General features: G+C 40.7%; 1 protein-coding gene across 6 annotated transcripts in view; it reads right to left on the bottom strand.

Moving 5' to 3' along the window:
- MPPED2 (metallophosphoesterase domain containing 2) overlaps positions 1–23,370 on the bottom strand; it is a 117,384-nt gene that overhangs the window by 56,701 nt on the left and 37,313 nt on the right. For all 6 annotated transcript variants that reach the window (XM_065065437.1, XM_021279898.2, XM_065065441.1 and 3 more), the window contains one exon: positions 13,165–13,346. In XM_065065437.1, coding sequence (XP_064921509.1) covers positions 13,165–13,346 — 182 coding nt within the window. The remainder of the gene's footprint in view (positions 1–13,164; positions 13,347–23,370) is intronic.

Raw genomic sequence — 23,370 nt, 5'->3', positions numbered from 1 at the left:
CGCATAAACAAGAAGCTTCTGATAACTATTAATTTTCTTCCTATAATACAGTATATTTGACATAACTTCTTAATTTTCATACGTGGAACTGAAATCCTTCCTTTCCAGACCATGATTTTTGCCTACATTGTTGGCAAGCTACAAAATATACTGGGGCTCAGACTTAACTGACTACCAGTACTAAGGTAACATGGATAAATTCCTATAATGATAAGGGAAAAAGTAATAAGTAGGGACGGTAAGAATAATCACGAAGAAAATAAAACTGAAAGGAAAAAGTAGAAATATTTTTTTTTTTTAAATATCCCAAAGATTTTAAAAGCATGGGCTGCCATCTAAAAGCAGGACATCAGTTTTTTAGTAACTCTGAGAATGTAACACTCCTCAGTGTGCTAAAGCAATGCGCTGCCTTTGAAATTTTACCTTGTGATCACCTTTCATGGCTTTACTTGTAAACATTTAAGTATAGGAAGCAACGTTGACACTCAAAGGTGTTTTTAAACATACTTTTGGTTGCTGATGTTTGTTGGGAATTACGTCTTCCTTTTCAAAGTTGGAAGAGGAGAAATCTAAAACCTGAACTGAATCCCACTTCTAGATGCAGCCTGATACTCATTTGACAGCACTATGTACTGTATTTCAGAACCACCTTCATGTTCCTATCCTGAAATTTGTAGAGAGAATAAAAACCAAAGTACACAGAGAACATAAACAGAAATTATAGTCAGCTAAAAATGCTCAGGAAGGCCTTTCTGAAACTATGGTATTATTTTCTGAATCTCACGTTTAAATTTATTATTCTAAATAAACCCAAACATTCCAGTATAGTCTTTCAAGATGAACTTGGATACCAGGAATCTCCTGAGCCCTGTACGGAAATTCCCTTTAATAACCCAGCCCACAGAAAGGTTTCTTAGCTACTAAAGGAGACAACCAAATCACTCCGGCTCTATCATGTTATTACAAGGAACTGAATTCCTCTTATGCAGGTTCTTTTAGCTTGTGATCTAGAATTACCTGAGCAGAATGGCATGTAGCCTCAGATACCTTGTAAGTTTAAGCACATATAGTAACCCAAAATACAATAAAAACAGAGAGAATTAACTTTAAGCCTGATAAAGGTCTAGAGTAGTAATGATGAAAATACACAGTAATGATGGAAATATAAAGTAACCCCAAATACAATAAAAACAGAGAGAATGAACTTTAAGCCCGATAAAGGTCTAGAGTAGTAATGATGGAAATTGGTGCCAGGGATTTCTGAGTTCCAAATCTCACCCCGATACTATTTCTTGCCACCTCCTCTCTTCTGTCTTTGCAGACCTTCAATTACCAAATGATTTATGTTACAGCATCCCAGGACCTCAGGACACACAGTTCAGATTGAAGAGTTTTAAAAATCCAGGGCGCTGCTCTTTGAATTTCAGTGGGCAAACCTATGTGCTGAAATACCTCCTAACTGGCCTTCCAGAGCAGGAAGGACAGAACACACTGTATCTTATGTAAACCCCATTCTGCAATACAAAGAGTTTGAGTATTTGTGATGGAATTCAGGTGAAACTCTTTATCTTTCCAATCCTGGTTACTACAAGCACTCTGCTGCCGCCATCTCTGCTCCATAATACGGACAACAGTAAACACCTCACCTACTAAGGTACTGAAACGTTTTTAAATCAAATTAAATGGACATGTGAGATTTATGGTATTTGTATGTGTGCATTTGAATTTACAGTAACATTTTCACAAGGTGCTGCAAAATCTGTATGATGCGGCATCTGTAGTTCCCTTTTGTGTGCAGAAGCACACCGAGGATTCTGGTACATGAATAAATATTTCTCTGTAATTAAACGCAATCATTAACTGTTGGGGCATGAAGCACTTGCAATTTTTCATCGGTGTGCTATCTGCAGAGTAGGGTCTCTTGATTTACCCATTTTAGCCATCATTTCCTGACTTAAAAAAAAAAAAAAAAGGAATGAAAAACCTGCCATAAAAAGGTATAATATGCAGACCTTAAGTTTTGCTGAATAAAGCAACAACTATAGTTAATCAGAGCTAGTCATTAAGACAAGGCACTAAGAGAACAGCTATTTCAGTCACTTACACAAAGGTAACAATTTATTTCTTATTTATACTCCTTTCTGCTAAGGTTTTGCCCTTTCACCCCAAAGGCAAGCACCATTGTTTTTACAGCTGGCTTCACAGAAGCATTTGTTTATGAATGGCTATATTGCTTCCACTATAACCACATGTACATCCTCTCCAGCAACTCACAGAAATGCAGGGACCCATTTTAACGCAGATTTCCAGAGCTGCCAGTCACCAGAGCCATGGATCTTCCTTCCCTCTGTCCCGGGGGATGGGGACGATGGTGGCACCAGGGTGGCCCCTTGGCCGGGCATCCCCTCAGCCATCCAATCCCTCCCTGCTTTCATGCTCCAGCTAATGGCACAGGATTATCATTTACAGCCAGAAGAGTGGAAATGGCAAATGGCTTTCCTCACAGCGCTAGTCTGGGAATTATTTCGCATAGGATTTTATGAGGGGATGTTAGCCCGGGACCTTTACTCTCAGAACCATGAGTATGACTCCAGGTAAATTACTATATTCCCAGCAACCACCGAAGCGTGCAGCAGGGACAGAGGAAAGCAGAAGGAACAAACATCTTCCCCACAAGGCTCAGGAGAAACCTCCTGCAAAGAAACTGCAGGAAGCCTCACGGTTGCCTTGCAGCCGTTCTGCTCATCTCTCAGTAGGGAAGGCAAAGCCAAATGCTGCTTAGGGAGCGAGGAGCCTTAAGAGTAATGTCTGAGAGAGAGCAGCTCAGTAAGTAAGGAAATGTGGGTAATTTTTTGCCATTTGCAGCTGTTTTAAACTAAAACTCTCCATGTTTCTGTAGCTGGTCACATAAAAAAAAAAAATTAATGGCAACATTCAGGAGAAAAGTAGCTATTGCACTCTGATACCAACCTGGTCTGTAATACTAAAGATTCTGGTTCATTAGAAAAGATGTACATAATTCCGAGGTCTTTAAGGTTCACTTATCAACAGTTACAGGAAATTTCAAGTACAGAGTGCTCCTGAGCTCTCATTTCTTAATTTTATTAACTTGGGAAGAAACGAAGCTCTGGAAAAAGCAGGTGCATCTCCACTACTTTACATCCCTGCGGTCTCATTTGTCTCCCTCTTGTTTGTGGGCTCCATCCCTCCCCTAGTTTGATGTTGTTTTGTTCTCTTCTGTGTTGGCTTTGCATCTTTTTTGCCTCGTTCCTTAGATTGCTGTCCCCTGTTGTGCTGCTTAGTTCCTTCTCTACTAAATGTACCATCAATAGTAAGTGAGGGTTTGGTAACCATCACCTCACAGCAGGGGGGCAGGATGAGAAAAGAGAGACCAGACCAGCTCAGGAAATCACAGAATCACAGAACGGTTGGGGTTGGAAGGGACCTCTGAAGATCATCCAGTCCAACCCACCTGCTAACGCAGGTTCACCAGAGCAGATCACGCAGGAATGTGTCCAGGTGGGTTTGAATGTCTCCAGAGAAGGAGATTCCACAACCACTCTGGGCAGCCTGTTCCAGGGCTCTGGCACCCTCAAGAGTAAAAAAGTTTCTCCTCATATTCAGATGAAACCTCCTATGTTTCACTCTGTGCCTGTTGCCCCTCATCCTATTGTTGGGCACCACTGAAAAGAGTCTGGTCCCATCCTCTTGACATCCACCCTTCAGATATTTATGAAAATTGATATCGCCTCTCAGCTTCTCCAGGCTGAACAGACCCCACTATCTCAGTCTCTCCTCATAAGAGAGGTGCTCTTAGGCCCCAAATCATCTTCACAGCCTGCCGCTGGACTCCCTCCAGAAGTGAGGCACTGAAGTGGCCTGACCTGAGCCTCCACTCAGAATCACAGAATGTCAGGGACTGGAAGGGACCTCAAAAGATCATCCAGTCCAATCCCCCCGCGGAGCAGGAACACCCAGATGAGGTTACACAGGAAGGTGTCCAGGCGGGTTTGAATGCCTCCAGAGGAGACTCCACAAGCCCCCTGGGCAGCCTGTTCCAGTGTCTGTTTACCCTTACTGAGAAGAAGTTTCTTCTCAAATTTAAGTAGAACCTCTTGTGTTGCAGTTTGAACGCATTACCCCTTGTCTTACCATTGGCTGTCACTGAGAAGAACCTGGCTCCACCCTCCTGACACTCACCCTTTATATATTTGTAAACATTAATAAGGTCACCCCTCAGTCTCTTCTCCAAGCTAAAGAGCCTCAGCTCCCTCAGCCTTTCCTCACACGGGAGATGCTCCACTCCCTTCATCATCTTTGTTGCCCTGCGCTGGACTCTCTCCAGCAGTTCCCTGTCCTTCTGGAACTTGTCTTGAACACAGCATCTCAAGTCCTCAGAAACTCTGTCCCCAAAGCTGTGGAAGGGCCCCCTTGAACCGTCCCACACGTGAGCCAAACCTTGAGAGCGGCCTGGCACCATGGGACCCAGCAGCACGCAGAGTGAGTCCTCCCAGCCCTGCACCGCGGCCACCAAGAGAAGACGCTGCCTGTGGGTCTTGCAACCACGCTATGGACCAAGCACCGTTACTCACACTGAAAACACAAATTCCTTTAGCTCAGGGAAAAGGCCTTCTCTTCTTTTTTGCCCCACCAGCGACACCAAATTGCCCATATATCACCCATCCTCTGAAATCAATATACTCCCCAAATACAGTCAATAAAATTTCAGGTTCTTCTACCAGGCATGATGGAGGTGGATGGGAAAGGTGGAGTTGCACAAGTCTTTCTTTCACAGCCCTTTTGTGCCAAAACTCATCATTCTGATACATAAAACACACACGCTCAAATACTCAGCTTCAGCCCACTGCAGCAAGAGGGTTAATGAACAAGCCATGCAGGCTGGATATAGCCAGCAAGAAACAACAATCTATGTTTCTTTAACAAAAAATTAAGTCAGTAATTCTCGGAACATTTATTAACCCCCTAGTATAGGCAATTACTGTAAGATAAAGGTCTGTGAGCTTCGCATTAACATAAATTGCTGCATGTTGCTTTTCTACAGCATAGTAACATCCGCAACAGGGTGAATAAATGCTAAGGGTTGAGTTTTCAGCTTGATTCAACCCCCCCAGTCTAATGTTTTTAGCAATCTTCACTCTCAGTGGCTGATTGGACATTAAAAACATTCGTTTTATACAATTAAAAAAAAAAAGCAGGATGACACTTCACTGAGATACCGTTTTGTAGCTCAGTTTAAGGTAATCTCATACATTTTCTAACACGCAGAACTGAAGAGGAAGGGGGTGGGAAGCACAAAACCGAAGATAATTCCTGCTGTCTCTAGGTTCTGTAGTCGCATGCAGCATGAAAAAAACAGTGGTGATTAGAAAAAAAAATGCTTTGTAATAGACAGGACACTGCCAACCAGCTTTAAATTGAATTACACAGCCTGCTAATCTTTACGATGAAATAAAATTTCTTTGAACACTACACATTATACTAAAATCTGCAGCGCTTTCTCCCCCCAGCCCCAGCTCTCTCTGCTCAAAGCAACTCCTTCATCCCGAACCATTGTTCTTTCTAAGCAGGAATGCAATGCTCTAACAGAAAAACAACTTCTATCAATTAGATACTGTTAATATGGTGTGCATGATGTGAAAATTTAGGAGAAAGGCATTTTTGCACTTAGTATTTTTAAAAGAATACTTAAATTGTAAGTGGCAAATAAATTGCAGGTGTACAAAAATATACATACTTTGCTTTCCACTGAAATCATTGTCACATTAGGATATTCAGCTATAGCAGCAAAGCTGGAAGAAGAATTTGATGACAACGTCTATAAAACTTCCTATTTGGGTGGCATCACTTGTTTCATGCCTGGTCAATATACCAACCATAAATCTTCGTTCTGTTTTAAAGTGGATTTGCGGGAAAGAGGGAATTGAAAGGAAGAATTATTTTGGTTATTCTATAAATTTGTTTTGGTTATGGGATCATCCCCCCCATTTTAAGACAACTGCAGTCCAGGAAAGCAGATCCAAGAAATGACTGAGCAATTATTGTGATGGAAAGTCCTGCCCAAGAACTAAGCAATACTTTCCAGTGCTCGCTGGCTCCCCTCTTTCATTGAAAATTACCAAATGAATATGTTGGGTTGAAACATATGAAGAGCCACTCAATCCAGCACATTATTCTCTTCGAAAGCACATTTCACCTGAGCCAAGTTTTCTAAAGCTGTCAAATAACACCTTAATGTTTGGTTTGGTCATCACAGGTAGTACACAACCTCTACAGAGAATTTTACAGTGTATCTCTAATAAGTGACTACAGTTTAGGACAAAACCCTCAGTTTCTCTGTATGTCATTATCAGAGAGAAAAGATAGCTTCTTGTGACATTTCTTTATGAAAAGTTGCCAGGAATAACAAGAATAAAACAAGAAACAACAGATCAGGTATGAATAAACTTACACTGCTCCTCATGCACAAGTTCCACTTCGGCCAGTGGAAATTTAACACTCATTCTATACTCACAATCTTGACACTCATTTCTATACGATCTTTTCTATTTTACAAGTTAGACTTCTAGGGTTCTTTTTTCAACAAAGCACCCAATATCTGCCTCAGACCAGAGAAAAAACACAAAGCAGCAGCTATAAAAACCACAGCACAAAAGTAGAACTTTGCACTTTGTTTTCACATTTCACTGCAAATTGCTACATCAGGAAAATATGATTATTCAGCTTATTGCCAAAAATCCACATGGCTCTACCTTCTCATTATTTTGTAAATGCAAAAAAAATTGCAACATTCAAATTATTTTTGTATTCCTCTGAGAAGAAAAAAAAATAAAATTAGTATTAATGTAACTAAAAAAGTTTTATGCAAATAAAAGCTGAGCACTGATGATTAATTTACTCAAGCCATATGGGAATTTAAAACTAAGTACAAATGAAAGTTTAATAGCGACATTAAACACAGTTCTAGTTAGAACAAAAGGAAATACTCTTAACTAGTGATATTGCAATAAGATCTAAATAAACTTGAAAGAAGTTTATTAAAACTTCATTACCATAAAGATGGAGTGAGATACATATCCCAGGGAACTAAATAAGTAAAAACACCCCACACTAAACCAAAAAAACTGAAGATGACTCAGACTTCATCATGCTAAATGTGGAGCTTTTTTCAAGAAATTGCATCAACACGTTCCAAACTCATAATATTCATTCAGCATCTATTAGTAACTAGTATTAATAAATAGACACAATAAAACTGTGCAAACTTGTCAGTGCACCTGCAGGTCTCCATCGCTCTCCAGTTCAAAGCATCTCTGAAGGACGCGGCCAACGTGCCCTGGATGCTGCAGATCACCCCGAACTCCTAAAGGTGTCACAGGACAGGACTCGGACACCACCAGAAGTCACCTCTCTCCACCTCACTCTTAGTGAAAATCACCATATCCCATTGCAGGGTCTGAAGCCCAAAGCAGCTCCAGACAGCAGCCAGAGCTGTTTTCAAAATTAGACTAATGGGTTTTCCAGGGAGTTGCTTTTTTCTCACCCCGAACAGCTGTGCAAAACTCAGACGTTACAGCATTAGAGCCACCTCAGCATTTTCTTTCACTTGCAATGAATTGTTTTTTTTTCAAGTGCTAAGAGTTTTGTTCATCAAAATGTTATTTTATGTTTAGTCAATTATTCATTCTGGCTATAACAAGTAAAGCAATATAGGGTTCAAAATACGCTCCAGATGGTAAAAGCACAAATCAGAACTACATCCATTTATAAAAAACAGGAAGAGATTTGTTTTTATTACCATAATTTTACTTTAAAATATGCATAAGCTTCCTCCTCGTTCTAAATTAGTTCAGAATACTTTGAGCTAACGTCCCTCTGAATTTGAAGAAATTTAGAGTTTACTGGTTTGTTTTTATCAAAAAACAAAAGCGTCATGTCAGATGCTAAAATATTTCACATCAGAAACATTTTTAAGGAGCCCAAGTCCTCAAGAAATCTTTATTTCATCACAATGAAGCTGTTTTCAGTGCACAGTAGCAAAAGGAGCACACTCACATAAAACCCTAAATGAAATATGAAATACGCCTGGAAAGGAGATGAAGCCCAGAGAAAATGAAGGAATAGCTGATCCAGACCAGAGAGACTGAGAAAGGATACAAGAGGAATGCGACCCTGAATTTTTAAACACTGATAAGAGCTTGATCTCGCTATTATACTATTTTGTTACAGCTCATTTTTTTTCCTTCAGACAAAATTACACCATCTTCAAGATCAAACGCTATTTTGGCAGGTGTCTGGCTTACAGTTTTGGATATAACTGCAAGTTTCTACAGTACAAGTGCAGAAATCTCAGTGTAGACTGGAACCAAGCATCTGGCCATACCTCCAAGGGCAACCCCGCATTTCCAGCGCTCTTCCCATTCCGTTATACATTCCATGTCACAGCCAGAAATTCCAAGCTGAAACTGCTATTTTCAGTAACTAAACTTTCACACAAAAATGAACTTTAAAAGAACCCACAAATGAGAAAACCTCCATGTCAGAACAGTAGAATTGTTCTTTTCACTTTAAGTAACTTGATGGCAAGGATAGGGCAACGAAGATGATGAAGGGAGTGGAGCACCTCCCTTATGAAGAAAGGCTGAGGGAGCTGGGGCTCTTTAGCTTGGAGAAGAGGAGACTAAGGGGGGACCTCATTAATGTTTATAAATATATAAAGGGTGAGTGCCATGAGGATGGAGCCAGGCTCTTCTCAGTGACAAACAATGATAGGACAAGGGGTAATGGGATCAAACTGGAACACAAGAGGTTCCGCTTAAATTTGAGAAAAAACTTCTTCTCAGTGAGGGTGACAGACACTGGAACAGGCTGCCCAGGGGGGTTGTGGAGTCTCCTACTCTGGAGACATTCAAAACCCGCCTGGACATGTTCCTGTGCGACCTCACATAGGTGTTCCTGCTCCAGCAGGGGGATTGGACTAGATGATCTTTTGAGGTCCCTTCCAATCCCAAACATACTGTGATACTGTGATATATATATATATATATATATATATTACAGGTAAACAAATACTTCTTCCAGTACAAACCCATGTGTTTGGCCACTAAACCGTTTCCAAAGTTCAAGTCATTTTCCCACTGAAATGAAAAGAAACATGCATTCAAAATAAAAGCAAGGCATGAAAGAAAAAGCATGATATAGTCATGTCACTAAATTCCAGAATAACTCAGGAAAAACCTAGCCAAATGCTACTCTCAGCTCCACAGACATTAACCAGCAGTAATTTCACCTCCTGGACTTATTTGTATCTATCACTACAGAATTTTGCCTAGCTCATCCAGTAATATGCCTTATATTAGAAATACTACACAGAAGAACAAAAAAATTAACACATTGAGAGAAACCCACTAGACACAAAAGGAAAAAACTGGCTATTTGACAAAAACTACAAAACCAGATGCGAATTTTTCACACAAGTAAGAATATGCGCAATCAGACCCATACTAATTGAGTATAATAAACACATCGGCACTCATTAAAGATCTATCTGCCCCAATTTATCTTTGCTTTCTCTTCAGCTCTTATGAGTTATTCAATCACTTCCCATCATGCAGGAAAGGAAATATTGCACTATGAAGACAGACCTATAATTAGATATTGCTGTATTTCATTTCCCATATATGACTGAAGGAGAATGGATGAGAAAAATATGAACAGTGATAATAACAGTATGTTGAAACATTCAGTAGGAAATACATTGGACTGGAATAACGTCTTAATTCTTCCTCAGCATAAAATGCTGTGTTTACTGCAAGGTCAGTTAAGTTGCTATAAGAGATTTTTAATGAAAACAATTATAAATTTAAAATAACTGTGTTTAAAGCATTTAACAGTCACTAGGGTCAAGTGATTACAGCAGTTACAAGACCCAAGGGACATGTTCACACCAAAACAAAGTGAATAAATTGCCTCAGCCAGTGTATGTAATCACTAAGTGACCACAGAGGTTATTCAATGTATGAGCCCAGATGACTTTCAGGCAAAACCAATAATGAAAATTTATCAGACAAAGGGAAAAAAAAACATAGGAATCAGTAAAAGTTGCAAGAAGGGCTGAGCACCAGGAGGAGCAGGAATGAGGGTGTAGAAAGCAAGTTCTGTGATGCGGCTGCAGAGACAAGGAGGAAGGATAATTGTTAATGAAACGGATGGACTAAATGCTGAACGTTTTTCTCAGGTGAGGTACCCAAAGAGTTGCAAAGGGATGCGTGATCCATAAAATATGAAATTGTAGGGTTGACAGAAGTGTTTTCAGTCCTGCGTAACTACAACTCTGGCATATGTAACAAACAGCGAAGGACAAGTGAGGCAGATGTTCAGAATGGTCATTTTTTACCTTTTCCCTTGGCTTTTTACTGCTAAGAAAATTACGGACAGTTAAGTTATAGTGTCTTAGTTATCCCACTATTTAATCGTAGTGAAGACGACGCCCTGTTTGTTTTTTTTTACCACAGGGTAGCTAAAATAAACTGTAGAACAAAACCTGCCTTGATCTTACTTCTCTCCCTCAAGGTACAAATGATAGAGGTGCCTTATCTTCATTACTGCTTTCCAGCATGACTGCCAGTGGAGAAAACCATGCACACACAAGATATGAAACCCCTTTCCATAAGGACAGTGTTGTATTGGATGGGAGTTCTCAGTGCACTGCTTTGGAACAAGGTTCCTACCAACTACGATGAAAAAAAGATGCCCCCCAGAAGAAAAAGGAATCCTGCTTGAACCTACCTGTCACTGGTACATATTTTTTAAACTATTACATGCCATCACCTCACAACCTTGAAGGTATTAATCTTCAGAATATACATAGTAAATAGTAAAGCATGATTACTCCCAATTGCAGATAGGAGCCTGAAATAAAGTGGCAAGAGGGATAACTTCACAGTGTTTTGATTCCAGATGAGGAGAGGACAGCACTAGAGCACAACAAGATTCCTCTGGAGAATCAATTTGCTGCTTCACCTTATGGCAGAAACCTAATAATGGGTATTGTCATATACATGAAAATGCAAGTGGTGTCTGTGCATGTAAAAAATAAATAAAATGCAATAACAAAAAGTCATTTTCTTTGTACCTGAAATGTAAAAGCCCGATGCCAATGCCAGTAGGTCTTCACAGTCAAAGCTTCCAGTTTCAATGACACTGACTGCCAAAGAACACAAAACCTGCTTTCTGAAATAAATACCATACTGACTCCTACAAGAATTATCTATATGCTAAGAAAGCCCCATGGTAAATTATTGAGGCTGGAACAAAACCTGTTCCAAGGGTTATAATTCTTCTGTTGAGAATATTAAACCAAGGATCTATGTGATAAAAGATCATCGTGAAACACCTGTTAAATACAAGGAATGCCAAGTGGCTGCCGATACTGTAAGATTCCTTGTGAAAGGGTGAAAATCCAATAGCAGTTTATTTGCTTTGGCTTTCAGCAGTACAGAGTTAGTGTTTTCAAATGCCAAGCACTGGGCATGAGTTCTGGCTGTATCAAAACAATACTTGTGGGATGACCCAAGGTCCAAAGAAGAAATTTGGCAACCAGACCCCTCTTTTAGCAGTGTATTCAGGGTAGGCTTTGGATGTTGATGCTCTCCAGAAAGCAACTCCTTTCCTGGAGCTGCCTGGCACCACTAAGAACTGGACCTGGTTGAAGAGCAGGACTGAGGTAGGTAGGACCACACCACGCGCTCCCAGTGAAGCTGTGCAGCCTCACGCCGCCCTTGTTGATTGCTCCTCCTCCTCCACAACAACATCTACAGGTTATCACAAAGAACACACAAAAGTTGAGGAAGATGAATCCTATAGTGTCTCTTCCCTCAACCTATCTACATACCCATCTACTTCTCATATCACGTCTTACTTCTCACTCCTGCAACTATATTCCTAGAGAAAGGTTAGTTTTGAGCCCATAAAATCTAGTACAGCTTTCTAGAAATAAGAACAATATAACTAAATTACAGTAATATGGCAGTATCCCACATGCACAGCAATAAAAAGGAAAAACAATCTTTAGAAGCGGGCTATGGAAATCAGAGGGGGTCAGACGGAAGATAAAACAACAGTATGGAGAAAATGCAAAGAAAGGTGAAAAGGCACATAATTTGGAAGTTCTTCTATTGAAAAAGTCCTTTTGTAAACCCAAATGTTCTTCACTTATCTCCTGAAGGGTCAGCCAAGGAACTCCAATGGAATAAAATGATGCTATTAAAGGCATGTAAAGATGTGGCCATCATACAGCAGGCAGGAGAGAGCAGTGCTTGCTTTCAAAGGCTTTTAAATAACGCTGTAAATTCATTCTAACGTTTCTCGAAGATCACCTGCACGAGTCGCCCTCGTCTCTGAACACTTCTAGTGCAAGTGGTGACCTGGCAGTACACAGCCAGCCTACCAGTGGCATTTATATCAGGAGCATCCTACACAAGTTCCCCTCCTTCATTTTGGTTTTCTGCTCTTGCAATTTCATTGCCCTCAACTGTAGCAACACGCTATCAAGGCACTGCTATCAAATACAGCAGAATACAGAAGGCGTTCTACCAAACAGGCGTTGAGTGCCTGCACTCAAAGTTAAACTGCCAGTACTCTAATTCAAATCACGTGAATACCACCCCCAAAAAATTATCCTCTTCCAAACAGTATTGATTTTGCCATCCTGTACTGCAGGAAGAAGGACTTTCATCGTTTCCAAATATGTTGTAGCTTTCAGCTCTGCTTTCAATTATGGTAAACCCAAAATATTTGAGTGATACTTTTGGCTGTGGACATAAAAGCCCTCAGCACCAACAAACAGGAGACTGTGTGTGTTCATATGAGGTGCCACCACCCCCCAGTGCACACAGAAGGCTACACAGTCCATGCTGTGAAATGACGGGGTCTATTCACCCAAGATAACACGGAAATACAGCAATGTCTCTACATTTGTCTTAATTAACAGAATCATACTGAGGCTAGAAACAGCACATCGCATGAGGACAAGTGAAGCAAGGGTAGGGGGGGGATTTTCAAGTGCTCTAATTGAATTAGGAGGCAGTGACTGACACTTGGACAGGAGAGGTTAATTGGGGTCACCAAAACGCAGTAATTCCTTACCTAACCAGTCATTAAACTTCTTAACCTCTGAGGGCAGTCCCAGTTCGGTGAAATCGCCCGTGTGGAGAAGGATGTCCCCATAAGGCATCTGGATGCCATCTGTTCTGGAGTGTGTGTCTGAGACGCAGACAAATCGCGTGTGGCCCGCTGGTTTTGGAGTGTCATATGGGATAGGGTCGACCCTAAAGCAGACACATAAAGATCTTGTAACAGTTACAAGGTTAAAACCCTCACGTCTATTATTTCAGATATCAACACAGATCCATCTCTACGTACGCATGCACGCACACACACATGCACATTTGCACACACCATGCTGAAAGAAACGACTCTAATGCAACACTGACAAAAATCCAGAAGGGACCACAGTGCTTCTTAAATACTTACCTGGTAAGGAAGGAAGAGTAAAAAAAAAATACACAAGATATGGCCAGTTTATTACATCAAAATTAACTTAAACATCAGTAAGAACAGAATTGAGAGACTTTGAATTCAGATGTATTTTTTTCCATCATCTGCTTTTACATGAACAGGTACACGGTACAATAACAGGTCTCGCAGGTGAGCCAGCAACACGCTCTCACTTGGGCTGAGCAGCTTAGCATCTATTTTATTCAAGGGCACAGACACACCTACAGATCCCAGCAGGAACATTTGTCTACACACAATCAGGTGCATTCAAGAGCACTTTGATGAAGCCTGGAAATTGCAAAACTGAGCCTAACAACAACTTCTTCCTCTCATACAAAATCCTGAGATCATCTTCCCAAAAATCTGTCAAGTCAGGAGTTGATGTGGTAGAGCACTTAGCAACTACAGATAAAACATTTTTTTCTATAGACAATTATGTTAAAAATGTAGTTCAACTGGTTGCTTGCAAGCTACATTTGTTAGTTTGATCGTATCAACTACACACAAAGTTTGGTTTTGAGATGTTCTGGTTTTTTAATTTAAGCAGAACAAAGAAAAGATAAGCGCTTTACGCATACTCAGTGGTTAGAACATCTAATTTGCCACAGAACAGCTTAAAACACAGAAGGCAATCAATTGCCTACTCTGTAACGGGAATTATTTCTCTGCAGACTTACCATAATTTGATCTGCTCGGCATTTTAACAGCACAGCATCTGGATTAACACTACGGAAAATCCCATCCCAACTCCACAAAACTTCAGCCCATTCCACTGAGGTGCCACTTTGATCACAGTGAGATCTTCGCTTCAGCTAGAAAACTTCACGTGTGTAGGAGTTATGTCAGAATAATGGTCCCCTCACACCTCAAATCATCAGAGCAGTGAAACCAAGCTCTAAGTATTTTAAAGCACCCAAAATTATGCTGTTCTAAGACTTAATGGGAAAAACTTGCACAACAGCAGACATTCACAAATCAGTGTCTGAAAGTAAGAAGAAAATTAGGTTTTATTAGTTTTACCCTCCATACTGAATTAAAAGAAAACCAAGTAACTAGCACAAATCACTATTAACCTGTTTTTCACACATCTCCTTACAACTATAAGGATTTAAGAGCAGTAATATAAAATAAAGCAAAAATCCTAAGAAAATACACTTTTAAAGTTCTTCATTTACTGAACTGTATTTACTATTTTTAGTAAACTAAATTAGTATTTACTATACACTGAACTGTGTGTAAACTTCTAACAGTGTCTTAAATCCAGCTGCCTACACAGGTAAGAGAGGCGAAAAGCATCCTTCAGAGCGCAATTCAGCTCCCTGCACTGGGGAATTTATAGTGGTTCCAGAAATCACACTCTATATGGATATGTACTGGTCTGCAATGGAAATATATCCACATGAACACTCTTAGAGCAAGATTTTACTGAGTCTTTTAGATTGGGTAGAATATTTACTAACAGCTAAAGTTTGAGCACAAGGGCAAGGGGGAGATATATTATTTGTTAGACAACATTTTCCTCGGTACCATAATGAAGTATTTCCAATCAAACTGTATTTACCATAGATGTACCACATCTGTTTGCCATGGTCCACTGAATCAGTTTGCAAAATTCAGGCCCTACAAGATGATGTTTACCTCAATATGGTCTTTACTTTAAAACCAGATTTTACTGTAGACTGGACAGGATGGGAAGGGACATTTTGGCAGATAACATTTTTGGGTTTGGTATTGCACCTCCTATTCTACCAAAAGCACCAGGTACTATTAGTTGAGCCATAAAACTGGTTACTACTACCACTGCAAAAACCTGCATGCCAGCAGGATCAATGGATTTTCCTTCTCTGCAAGGGTAAGAAAGTAAGAAGGCTATTATTACAGAGGAAAACTCACTTAACCATTCAAATCACACTGGCACAACGGGCAGAACTGTAATGTTAGGCCACAGTGCTTTTGTATTTTGTGCCTTCCTCCCAGTTACGGAAGAGAAATTGAAACTTCTTAGGAATATGTCACACAGGAAACGCTGGCGTTTCCAAATTAACATTTCCTCTCTAGACAACACAAAAAATGAACACCAGCTTACACTGGTACCACATCCCTTGTTCAGATGGTCTCTGCATGAGCTGTGGCCAGCACTACCTGCCTCTGGGGAGTCCAATTTTCACACACAGCAGCTACACTTTGGATATTCTCTGCAGTTTGTCTCCAAACAAACCCTATTTTGCTTTGGGCAATCCCTATCAAAAGTGTGACACCAAAATCTGCTTTAGGATTTTTCTATTCACGCAATAACTTACTTACAGAAAAGTCTATAATAAAAATTCATTAAGTTCCTGACCCTCCTTTCTCCTCTTTACAAACACTATGATGTTGCCAAGTAACCCTTTTCCTACATCTTAGCTTAATTTCTTCACTTATTCAGTAGCGCTCGCCTACTAAGTATTTGAAAGTGAGATACTGAAGGTTATTGTGTTCAGCCCATCAATTTATCTTACTCAAAATAGGCCTTCGACAGAAACTTAATAAAAGTGCTGCTATCGCCAGTCCTAAAGGCTTAAGTTTTCTTTTCATCCACAGCTACAGTATGGCAAACAGCAATCCAAGCTTTTTCCTTTTCACTACATCACGAGAGGATTGGCCTCTGACCCTGCGAGATCAGCTGCCGCGGGAGGTGAAGCGCGACCCTTTCGCAGGTTTCGGTGAAATTATTCCAACCCTGCCCACCACCGGTGTCTGCTGAATCAGAGCCCAGACCTAAGAAATTCAATGTATTCTGCACCATGTGCTCCGAACCCAGCGCATCCACTTTGACACTCCCCATCAACACCAATACGCTATTCTTGAGCTGGCAGACTGAAACACTTCACGGATTATGTGATCGCTGCATTTGGAAAAGCATACTCATGCAAAGATGCAATAAATGTTATTCCAGAGTAATTTAAGCGTTCATACATTAGGATTAATATAGTAATGAGGAAATGGAAAACAATCTAACAAAATAGCCAAGCGTCAAGACAATTTAGTTAATAAATGATTTGGGGCATCTAACTTCCTTTCCAGAGAGCTGTTAGCAGGCACTTATCTCTCCTAAGATATCTTGCACCTTAGAAAATAAGGCACTGAGGTGTTTTTTCAAAAGTTTATGTAAGATCCAGAATGAAATCCTGTCAGGCAGCTGAGCGATGACTGCTTTCCAACACCATGACAATAATGTAAGATCTGTCACATTTAATGCAGTTATGACAAGGGTTTAGGAATCAGAAGGGACAAAGTTATCTCGATACACTTCTATAAGGACCTTGTTTATGAGATTATTACTTGGCTTTACTAAACTGCCCTTACCACCAGTTGTTCTCATTTAGAGTCCCTCAAGTACAAATCTCACATTCACAGTTCCTCACACGTTGCTGCAGCCGAATCAAACAACAACATAAACCAGGCTCTGATTTGCCTTGCTCAGCTCTCACTAATCAGACCACGAATTTCGTCATGGCTTTACATTTTAAAAGCTGAGATTAAATAAACAACAATCGGCAATGCAGAAGTTATGGAAGGGATTCTGACAGCGAGGTAGGAGGGCTGAATTCAGCAACCCGCAGAGGAGGAAAATGTGGGGCCTTTCGGGTGCATGGAGGCCTTGATTTTGGATATCACACCATGAACAGAGAGGTTAGCTGTGTATTTTGGCCCAAACTTATGCTAGTTACTCATAGTGATGTCTTATAAATCAGTAGTGTTCCCGAGTACCTCTGAGACAGAAAGGGCAGTGCAGTCCTCCAAGAGACTCTGCTGCAGGCAGAATTACACCGGGATTTTGTTTTCAAAGAAAATTTAGAAAAGACACAAGTGCCATTTTTCTGAAAGAAAACAAGTTTTGATTCCAAAGGATAATTCTGCACGGGTGAGTGCAAATGCTGAAAATTCAGGGCTCTGGCTGGGTCAGCCGGTCCCCAGGAACGCCTGTGCTTCCAGAGCTGAACACACAGCCTCTGCACTTCCCGGCTCTCCTGGGTTTTGAGATATGCAGACCCCAAATCCCCCCTTATAGGACAATTCCCAAGAAACCAATTCATCCATGAAGACGGAATAAAAATCTTAAGCATTGAGCCAGGAAGAATTTCCAGTTCCTAAAGTCAAATAAATCACTCGGACGAATGCAGCACCTATGCCTGACAAAACATTTACAGATGCTAAAAATCCCTCCAACCCCCTCCAAACCCTACAGCTCCAACTGTTAATACTTACAGTCCACTCCTTTATAAGCTGGTTCTGTTGGCTCTGCTACAGGGGAACTTGAACAGACCCATGGCATATGGGCCCATGTCCTTCCCAGCTTTCTGTCACGTTGTATGCTGTCCTTTCGTCTCCTAATAATTTCCCTATTGGGTTGTATCTGTGACTGAATTTGTGGGTTTGCTTTTTATGACATTTAAATTAGCATTCACGACAACTGACTTAAGCACAGACTTCAAGTCTCTGTACCACACAAAATCTGTATGTGTTGTTGCACGTACTCTACTGTTTTGCAAGTCATTTGGAGACATGCTATCTAGTAACTATTCTAAATTAAAAACATATCTATATTATTAGCTTTTACAAAAACACCTACTCACACTTGCTATGAATAGTCATAGTTGTATTTATTTACAGTCTAGCTTCCTCTTGCAAAATCTTCACTCTTCCTGCTACTCCTTTTTTCAAAATTTGTAAACCAAATACTTTTTCAAAGAGCCAGTTAGCTTGGTGTATTTATTTTAGGATTAATAGACAAACTTTTTCTTCAATAACACTTTTAAAGGCTTATTTCTGAGTCCCCTCTACTCAGCTAAGACAACAAAAGACAATTTTGTTGAAACCGGAAAACAAAAGCAATGTATTTTCTATATTTTTTCCCCCCCTCATAGAATTCATACCTCTACACATGTTCCCTCAGGCATGGGTAGTTCAAGAGAAAAGAATAACGGGAATTTCTGTGAAAACTCCTTGCTATGGTACTTCAAGTATTTGTTACTATAGCCAAATCTCACAGCTTTGTTATACTGTGATACTTTTTAATCCACTTAGAGCCAGTCCCAAGTCCTGGAATTGGGTGATCATGTGAGACCTGTGGCTTGATTATTTTTGTCAAAATATATAAACGGGGTGCTCAGTTGAAGATAAAAGCATGAAATGCATCTGTATGCCCTGCAGATATTGAAGAAATTGAATGAAAATAAAAGATGTGTAGTTGTTCTTATTAAAAAAAAAAATATCTCAAATATCTCAGGAATATTGGGCCAAATTTGTAATTTTAGAATCAATGCCACAGACCAGAGGGACTATATCAAAATCAAACTGTGTCTCTACGTTTTGAAACAAAAATTTAACATCTGAATTTAAAATCTTCACCTCATAACGTCAACATAAGTTTTAAAATGTAGAGTCATTTAGTTTAGTTGAGCAGGCTGATATGAGACGATACTAAAGACTTCATACACTATCAGAATAAAAATAAAACTCCAGTATCAAGTGCAGAGTGAACACGGTGCTCCTATTCCTCATTAGAACTTACTCCAAATATTTTGAGCTGCCTTGTTCTTCCAGAGCTACCAGGGCCCAAGTTTCCGTGCCTGTGTTGCTCTGCAACTGCACCTCCCACAGCGGCTCTGGATGCGGTTCTCCAAACTTGTAAGGTGTCTTGGAAGATCCAGGCACTCTCTTTCTTCCTCTACCGAAGCACTTTTATTTCTTACAGTTATGGCTGTGACAGCACTCATCTCCACACCCAACATCTCCCCTTGCCCAGGTGCCCCAGCTGCAGGATGCAGGTGTGGGGACAGCTTTCCCACAGATGCAGCCCAGCTGTGACAGAGCAAGTATCCTTGTTCACCACAACAAAACACCCCTAAAGGGCCATCATACACTACACCCAACAGCACACAGTCAAGACCAAGGCTCTTGCATGACAAGAATCCAGAAAAAAAGGCGAATTACACTATGGGAGGCTATAAGATTGTTGGGATGGTGACCAAGACCTTGGCTTTTCTCCAAGGACTCGCCAGGTCCCATATGCTTTGCCTAGCGCTCTCTCCTTCGCCGCAGGCTCAGCCACCCACACTGGGATCAACGTGGCCCCAGCATGGACGGCTGTGTCTCCCCAGTGCTCCTACCAGCTGGCTTTGCTCCCTGAGTACAACAGGCCCTGCATCGTCATCTCTAGTAACCTCACCATGGTTGTCCTTCAACACAGGGTAGATGCTGGTTTCCCAAGCACAGCTGTAGCTCCCAATCCTAAATGACTCTACATGGGTGCCCAGTGATAGAAACCGATTAAAATTAAAAAGCGTGTGTCAGGAAAAGGGTGGAGGAGGTGAAGGAGAATATCACACCCAGCTGCCAATCACCTTTTTCATTTTCTTGTGTGAAATGCTAGTACCCGTGGGTAAAGCTAGACACCAGAACTCACCATGACTTTCCTCAGCCAACATGGCAGCAATGAAACTGGGGAAAAAGACAAGGGGGTGGTAGGACTGGAAGGAAAGCCAGCAGAGCAAATGCTCCAGCAACAGCACATCATGGTGGTGGCAATGGCTGCTGTGGCCCAACACCTGCCATCGGGGAGGAGAGGAAAACCCAGCCATGACCACAGGGAAACGATGTCCACAGGGCCACCTCGGTACCTCTGACAGCCCTTCCAGAGGCTCCTTTGGCACACCTGCCTCTTATCTGGAATGTTCCACATCTGGAATATTGTGTCCATTTCTGGGCCCCTCAGTTCCAGAAGGACAGGGAACTGCTGGAGAGAGTCCAGCGCAGGACAACAAAGGTGATGGAGTGGAACATCTCCCTTATGAGGAAAGGCTGAGGGACCTGGGGCTCTTTAGCCTAGAGAAGAGGAGACTGAGGGGTGACCTCATTAATGTTTACAGATGTATAAAGGGTGAGTGTCAGGAGGATGGAGCCAGGCTCTTCTCAGTGACAACCAACGATAGGACAAGGAGTAAGGGGTACAAACTGGAACACAAAAGGTTCCACTTAAATTTGAGAAGAAACTTCTTCTCAGTGAGGGTGACAGACACTGGAACAGGCTGCCCAGGGAGGCTGTGGAGTCTCCTATTCTGGAGACATTCAAACCCACCTGGACACCTTCCTGTGTAACCTCATCTGGGTGTTCCTGCTCCGGCAGGGGGATTGGACTGGATGAGCTTTCGAGGTCCCTTCCAATCCCTGACATTCTGTGATTCTGTATCAGAGACCTCACGGTGGCCCCTCTAGGTGGAACTATTATCACTTCATAACTTGAATTTTAAAATTCCAAACAGAACAGGCCTTTCATAAATATTTTTGAAGCTGTAGTGACTATTTTGTAAAATGGTTTGGCAAATAAATAACTTCTCTTAGTCATAACTGATCACCTGATTTTGAAAGGGAAACTACAAAAACTTGGATGAAGGGGACAGATAGATTAGCTGATCATGTTGTACCCTCCAATGAAAGGTGGACTGTCTGCAACTTCTTACAGCATAAATTCAGCGCAACGTGTAGATACCAAGACATCTCCAGCCAGAAAAATGTACACACGCACAGAGCTGATTCTGTGATACAACACATGCCGAATGACACAAAGCCAAATACTCATTTCCTCTCGATAAACACAATGAATGTCAAAATATAGCATTGCTTTAGTTGGCCGCAGCCAGCCATTAATTGTTTAAATCATACATATTAGTGCTTTTGTTAACTTGACTCCATCTTCCAGTATGGTCAAACACCAAGAACACATCTGGTTTCTTCTCTGGCTAGAAGGGATGCAAATCGCTTTCAACACTCCCACTGGTAGATCTTATTTATGCAAGCACACGTATCTACAAATAGACTACCCCAAATTAGCTAGAAAGCCACACCTCTTCTGGGATCCTCCATGTACATGTGTCACCCATCACAACCTTGGAGGGAGCTCTGGAAACTGCAATACAGAGGTCTGATATTTACTTCAGAAATTGCATTAATTGTGTCTTGGTGCAATATGAAAACAAAAAATCACATTTACAAACCCACAGGAGGATTCAATGCGCCATTCAGCAGCTTACTGCTAACATTTCCAACAATTATAGCTGCAGGGAAATGATGGATCTTTTTATTACAGGTTTTGGAGCTGTTTTACTTCCAGTGAGATTTATGAGATTAAACAGAAAAGACCTACATTATCCACTGTCGTCATCTGAGCAAACTTAAGAAAAACCCTCCTTTATAAAGAATTTATAATAATACATCCTCTCAGCCCAATATAAACCTCAACTAATTAAGAGTCCGAACTTTCTTAATCCCAGATTCTGGTCAGTAATAAAACCAGAAGGAGGTAAAATCCACATTTTCGATGGTGTTCTTTGGGGGCAAGTAGTCACTTGGTCTTTTTTTCTGCAGTACCCAACCTCCTTTGATATTAATGGGAATTCAGAAACTGAATTGCTTGGGCACTTTTGAAAAATCCTATTAATTATCCTTTTGGAGATGAAACTTCTTAGTCAATGAAATACCTTCTGAAATTCAGGTGTAAGTGGTTTTTCAATGGTTAGCGAAGCAAAACAGAACTGAAAACAGTACTGAACACCAGTATCAGCATCACTCTAAGGTCCAGGCACAAGTTTCTGCTTTAAACAAAACAGCAAATCACCATTTTTTGTGCTGGTATGGTTTCAATTAGAAGTCATTAAGAAGCACTTTTCCCACATTCTTTCCTTGGGGGACTGCTATAAATTTTACTTTCCTTCCATCCCAAAAGAAATCATTTGCTGAAGAAACTGCACCTACTAGGAAGGTACGTCAATAGGCTCTCCACACCAAAGGCACGTTTGCATTTCCCTACTACAAGCTCTACAAACACCTACTCACTCAATATACTCAAAATATGATCTGGCATCCAAAACCCCAAAGAGAAGAGAATTTAGATCCAACTTGAATATAAGAAAATGAGATTTGAAAAATTCACATTTTTAGACTCCAGCAGGAGTGAGGCTAAATTGATGTGTAGTAACCCTCCAATTATTTCAATTTCACAAGTCAGAAAACAGGGGGGGTACTGATTTCTAGGGTGGAAACCACAGAGAAAGCTTCAGCTCTTGCTTCAATAAAACAGTTTTTCAAATGCTAATGCAAAAAAAATGAACACAAAAACCAAAAAACACACCACATCACACAACACTCCCCCCCAACCACACAAAAAAAAACCCAACCAAAAACACACCAAAAAACCCCAAACAAATCAACCACCAACAACCCAAACCAAATAGACGCAGATCTCCAGGACAGATTAAATGTAATTATTTTTACTCTAACTTGACACATCAAAAATGGCATCTTTCTCAGAAAACAGGACACTTCTGATCAGAGGGACAGATGTAGCAAACTAATGAGAAGATTTATAATCACAGGGTTAATAATTTTATATTATAATATACTCCACTTCTTATGCACATTTGCATTAAGAATGAAATTTGGAGTGTCCTAAAATGTACAGAATTCATAAGCATAATTCAATACTTTTTCTTGGAGGTGATAAATTCAGCAATAAACAACTGATACGTCATACAGCAACTGGACTTGAAGTTGTACAAAATTTTGAAGATCACTGCTTATCTTGCAGAATTTGCAATGAAATCTAAAATGTATCTTCATGTTTCAGAAACAAACAGTGTTCAACCACCTACAGGATTGAGCCTGGAGTGTTTGCTGAGAAACACCTGAGGTTGGTTCTGATTTTCTTTCTTCCCCTCAACACATACTTGGTCCAAAGTATAGTAATTACTTGAAATT

Source organism: Columba livia, chromosome 5, assembly GCF_036013475.1.
Source record: "Columba livia isolate bColLiv1 breed racing homer chromosome 5, bColLiv1.pat.W.v2, whole genome shotgun sequence".
NCBI lineage: Eukaryota > Metazoa > Chordata > Aves > Columbiformes > Columbidae > Columba > Columba livia.
This window is presented reverse-complemented; position numbering and strand designations above follow the sequence as displayed.